The sequence below is a fragment of the Eurosta solidaginis genome, chromosome X, assembly GCF_040869045.1.
Source record: "Eurosta solidaginis isolate ZX-2024a chromosome X, ASM4086904v1, whole genome shotgun sequence".
In the NCBI taxonomy this organism is placed as follows: Eukaryota; Metazoa; Arthropoda; class Insecta; order Diptera; family Tephritidae; genus Eurosta; species Eurosta solidaginis.
In genome coordinates this window covers 50,440,012-50,446,059 of record NC_090324.1, presented here as the reverse complement: position 1 = coordinate 50,446,059, position 6,048 = coordinate 50,440,012, and the positions used below count along the sequence as shown (strand labels likewise).

Genomic DNA, 6,048 nt, shown 5'->3' with positions numbered 1-6,048 from the left:
CATTCCTTACATGGGTTAACCTAATCAGGATATTTATTATATCGCTATATAACCACCAAATAAAGTAAGGGGGTTCAAAGGGTCAGCACAAATAGGTAAAAAGCACCAGTTGCTTTTGCGTTTACATTGTCGGTTTTTTAAACAATACAACATATCGTGGGTTTTCAATCAAATTGTATATTCCCACATTACGTCAACAAACCTATAAAAAAAAAATCAATATTGTGGGGAAGGGCGTCGAATGCTGTGCTACGCATACCGCCAAGTCGATAGGTCAAGCACTCCACGCACATCATACCACCACACGACTTCGAATCTGTCGCATACACAGTCGGTGATGTATACACGCGATTGGCGTTCAGCGTTACGTACGCCACCAACTTATCGAATAGGAAATCGAACATTACGTTTCAATTATCATTTCGGGCTGTTCGCGTGCTGTGTTATTCTGTTATGCTTTCTATTTGCTTATGTGCGCACAGGTTCACAATCTTCCTCAGATATAGCATGGCGTAAAAGTTCTAGCAGTTCAACACGTAGTACCGCTGCTGTCAGTATAACCAGAAATCCTGATTATTTAGCTTACGATAAGAAATATCCACTTACGCCACCCATAGAGGTACACTCCAGTGAGTTGACTTATCGTATGGGTATATTAGCTGATTTGGATACAAACTCAAAAGTTGTAGGGAAAGATGGTAGCACAGTATGGCGCAGCTATTTAAAGAAGGGATATTTGACATATCGCAAGTCAAAACCAGAAATCACTGTGAAAGGGGATGGTGGCGATCCTGTTAAATTAGAATCTGCATTTTCGCTCAAAGGACGTGGTATGGAGTTATCAGAACTCGTAACATTCAATGGAAAACTACTTACCATCGATGATCACACAGGAGGTATTTTGGTCAGCACATCAAAGGAAATGGTACTTTACCAAGACGCTGCTCGCGTGAAAAGTACAACGAAACGCGCGATGAACATCTGGGTTGTAACTTACTAATCACGGCAGATGAACGTTTTACAAAAATTACAACTGTTCCCTTAGACGCCACGAATACAGCGCCCACACATGAATATTCAAGTTTCAAATTCGTACCCAATACTGATGACAAAATAATAGTTGCTATAAAAAGTTAGGAAGTAGAGGGTAAAACTACAACATTCATAAACGCTTTCGATATTGAGGGACACACAATATTACCAGAGCAACGTATTGATACAGATTCAAAATATGAAGGCTTTGAATTTATATAGTTAAAAGCGCTGATGAGGAGTAATTAAGATACATTAACGTTTAAAAACGGAAAATCATATACTTTACGTACGCAAAGTTTTAAATATCATATAGCAAAAACAGACAGCTAGCCATCTGTAAACAATTCTTTTAAGCCTTTAATAGGTAATCCGGTTCAGCAAAAATTGTTAAGGCCTACAGCTGCATACACAAAGCATATACGACGCAGATACCGATTGGCCCTACGAAAATTCGCACTAAAAAACACGTTTTGCTGTTTTGTTCTAGTGTCAGTTTGTTCACAAGATTTTTGTTTAATATAATGTATAGAAATCTAGTTTAATAAAAAAAATTAGTTTTATCATTGAAAATGAATAATACCATGCTAGTAGGTGCGTCTATCATATCACCCGTATGTGCAATTACCAACTCATCGTTGTATGTAGTAGTTTTCCTTAGCCATAGGCTCAATGTTTTACTTTGCCAGGTTAAGTAAATAATGCAAGTTTTTGTATGCAGGTCCAGTTCCCATTAATTCATCCACATAGTATGCATTTATCCTAAGTTGCATGAAATCAGCATTTACACACTTTAACACCCCAATTCTTAAAGAAAAAGGGCATATTTTACCCAGAACACGTTTTTTTTCTTCAGTGAGGTACATACTTTTATGAAGGTTATTCAGTCACAATCGGTATGTATTCACATTTTCATGAATGGATACCATTCTGACTGAACGAAACAAGGTTGCCACTTGTCTGACATTGCCTTTTGTTTCTTAAGTCGTAAACACATTATGCGCGACCCCATGGGATCACAAGTCGGATCCGCGGGATCCAACAAACTCGAGTGTTAGTACCCGAACGACTTTACTTTTTCCCGACAAACGAAGTTTTTGTTTTTAGTTTGACAATTTGGCGCACAGAAACAGAATTAAAACCAACTTTCTTGTGAAAACAAAAGGGTGAACCACTCTAGACCGAAATAATTTTCGCGGTTTATTTGCATTGTTTTCATTGTTGAAAAGGGTAGTGTAAAATTAAAATGTAAAACATAAACAAAACATGGCACCCTCAATGGTGGTCTCGCTTTCATGACAGAAATTGTTTTTTTTTGTTTGTGTATTGAAGTTCCGATAAACTTTCGTCAGTCCCTCTAAGCTTGAAATCCCAGCAGGAATAAAGTAGTGTCATATATGCTTTCGATGCAACAAACAAGGGAGAAATTAAACTTTTTAGAACAGACTATAAATTTAATGTCCCGTCAGGACTCAGACGCAAGCTGTCCCTAAATACTTTCATGACATGACCATTATGCATCATTACACTGCAATGGGCAGCACCGCACAGCTGTCTCATTCCAATGAGTGGAAGAGTTAGCAGCTGACAGCTCAACAACTTACCACACTCGATAGTGTAAGCTATCCCTGCCAGGGTTGTGTTGAAATCAACAAACACACCACAATTTGTGATCCTCACACAACATGGCCCAAATCAACACAAAGAGTGTTCCCAGACAGCGAATAAAGGCCTCTTTACATCTGTCGCACATTTTATCTGCAGGACGTCATTTGACTAGTCATTTTACAGTCATTCATAGGTTATAGTCATAGTCACATTTGCATGGGCGTGGGTAAGTTTTGTGACCAAATTTTGTAGGGCAATTACAAGGAGCCGTGAAAACACACGGGTAACTCGTGATACCATCTGCTACACAAATGTAGCGTATATTACTGCATATTTTCTATATTAGGCAAACACCAAAAAATATAGTTTGTCCTAAGTCTATATTTAATAATCCTTAATTTCACTCCTTGATTGTTTCAACATCAGAACTTTCATTCTGATGAAAATATTTTCAAAATTAAAGATACCTTTACGCGTATCTCAATGCAATTTTACCAAACCTAACAGTGGTTTCAACCACTACACGTCATTATGTCGGCAGACTGACTTAATCAGATTATTCATCCCGAGTACGCCAACCACAAGCTTAGCCAATTAAGCTCCTTGTCTCCGCTCATAAGCCACCCAACCCAAGGGCATCTACGAATGTTCTATTAACAATTTGATATTCCAGAATGACTGGATTGTCCCATAAACGCGCCAAGACGGAGGAACGCGGCAGCACATTCAGCGTCCCATGCCGGCTATGTGAAAAATCGCACAGCATAAGGCTCTGCCCAATTTACCGGGGCATGACGAACATGGATCGACTAAAGACGATTATAGATTTGAGATACTGCACCAATTGCTTATCGCCATTCCACCAACGGAAGACATGTCCCAGCGAAGATCGCTGTCATCGGTGCAACGAGCAGCACCACACGTCAACACACCTCGACGACGTTCCACCACCGTCCCATGAGAGTGATGGCGAAGAAAACTCCGACGGAGCCCTATCCATCCACGCCACGGAACAAACCCTGTGGTGGGAAGGGGACGTCGCCGACGAAGAGATCGAACGACGGGAAGATCCTACTGCAATAGTAGCAACAACACCACCGGGCGGTTCAGGACCACAACGTTTCCGACCGCTATTACGTCATGAAAAGCCTTCAAACTTACAACGCGGGGATGGCGGGGAGACACGTCCTTTCCCCCCATCGCACCGCTCTGCCGGCGACGTGGGACCACGTCCGTCCCGCTCGTCACGACGCTCAATTGGCAGGGCGGTCCCGTATAATGCTCGTGCCCAAGTAACCACGCTCGCGCGCCAACCAACAACGCTCGCGCGCCAACCAACAACGCCAGCCGGCTTCAGAACGGGACGCCTCCGGGAGACTCCTCTAGCAACGACCATTACACGCGCATTCGTAGCCATAGCTCCAACGGCGGTCGTCCGGATAGCAGCAGGAGGGAAGATCCACGCAGTACGCGCCCTTATCGATCCATGCGCTCCGAACTCCATCATCGATGTAAACCTCGCAAAGGACCTCGGGTTAGAGCGTACCGGCACATCCTATCACGTGAAGTGCACGCTACAATTCATGAAGCTGGCGGATCCAGCTTTCCACCGGTCTACACCTGTCCGGCTCACACTAGTGGTTAGCGGCACACCACCGTCGAACGTAGGCGGGCTGCTGACTCAAGCCACCATATTCGGGGTGTTAGTGTCTGGAGCCCACCAGCAATAATCAGGCATCTGTTCGTTCAATAAGTAAAGTGCACTAAAATCAACCCATGTCTATTTCGACTAACATCTCTTTATTCACAGGAATCCCACGGAGAAGCGTCTGGCGTCGGTCGAATTATGTATCCTGGTCACACTATTTTTCTTCCATACGCATTTACAGCAGGGTTTAAATTTAAGTTGAGATTCGTTAATTTTATGTTGAGATTCGTTCTCGCGAGCCCTTTGGGGCTTGGTTGTTGGGGCGTCACGGTCGTTTCGAAGTTGCTCGCCGCAAGGGGGCCGGCATGTTTAGGCCACAAGCCTAAATATGGCGGTGCACCCTCGTATCGCTTTACTTTTCCTTTTCGTTGTCCTTTTACCTCACATTTTTCATTTATACATATCGATTTATACCGATAACCGTTTACCCCGCTGGATAATAGTTAAGCCTAGGATTCGGCGGTGACCGCGAACTAAAGGCTTTTTACCTCTTTCACTTCTTTTGCGAACGTTTAAGAAACCGCCAGCAGCCAATCCACCGAAGGTAAGTCTTTCAATAATACTAAAAATTATAGAATTCATTTTGCACTTCCGTCATCGGAAATCGTGAATTGTGATTAAGTGGATTAACTCTGAATTTGAATTTACTTTTCTCTTAATAAACATTATTGTGTATCTTTTTATAACGTAATCGTTGTGTTTTTTCTTTCTTTTCTCCTCACCATTATTGCGAGCGCGCCCTATCTGTGGTTTTGCCGCCGCAACATTGGCTAAAATTACAAAGAGTGGTAACATACATTTTACGCTTTCGTAAAAAGAAAGAAACGTGCAAATTTTCACATTTATCGGCAGAGGAGCTTCAGACAGCTACATTAACGGTCATCCGACAAACACAGAAGAACTTTTATAAAGAAGAATTAAGTAAACTTCTTGATGGAAAAGCAGTCAAGAGTTCAAGCAAATTAGCAAGCCTCAACCCCTTCTTGAATAAAAATGGCATAATAAGGGTTGGAGGCAGGCTTACAAATTCAGAGCTACCTTACAATGAAAAGCACCCAATAGTCGTACCAAAATCAAACTTGGCCGGATTAATTATTAAAGATGATCATCATGCGACAATACATGGTGGAAATCGGTTAACAGAAGCAGTCGTCAGGCGACAATACTGGATAATCGGATTAAAAAATGCAGTGAAACATTGCATACGTATCTGTTGTAAATGCATACGATTCAAGCAAGCTGCTGCAACGCAGCTCATGGGTGATCTTCCACTAGCCAGAGTGTCGATATCCAGTCCCTTTACATATACTGGAGTAGACTATGCCGGACCTTTTCAAATGAGGTGTTCTAAAGGGCGAGGACAAAAATCGTTCAAAGGATATGTCGCAGTATTTGTCTGCCTTTCAACCAAAGCTATACATTTGGAAGCCGTCAGTGACTTGTCAACAGAAGCATTTTTGACAGCACTAAGAAGATTTTTTGGCAGACGAGGAAAATCTCTACACATTTACTCCGACAATGGAACTAATTTCGTGGGAGCAAGCAGATGGCTCGAAAAAGACTTTAAAAAAGCAGTAAAACAAAATTGTGAAGTTGCACCAATCTTAGCCAATGAGCAAATTACTTGGCATCTTAATACCCCGGCAGGACTACATTTTGGTGGAATATGGGAGGCTGGTGTAAAAGGAATGAAATATCAT

The 6,048-nt window shown here is 42.1% G+C and overlaps 1 protein-coding gene across 1 annotated transcript; it reads left to right on the top strand.

Annotated features, from left to right (window-relative positions):
• Positions 1-337: 337 nt before the first annotated feature.
• LOC137234916 (uncharacterized) lies at positions 338-1,000 on the top strand. Its single transcript, XM_067758236.1, has one exon. The coding sequence runs from the start codon at positions 338-340 to the stop codon at positions 998-1,000; it is 663 nt and encodes a 220-aa protein (XP_067614337.1).
• Positions 1,001-6,048: the final 5,048 nt, after the last annotated feature.

Coding starts and splice junctions, on each gene's coding strand:
- LOC137234916 (XM_067758236.1), top strand. CDS start 338: ATGTATACACGCGATTGGCGTTCAGCGTTACGTACGCCACCAACTTAT.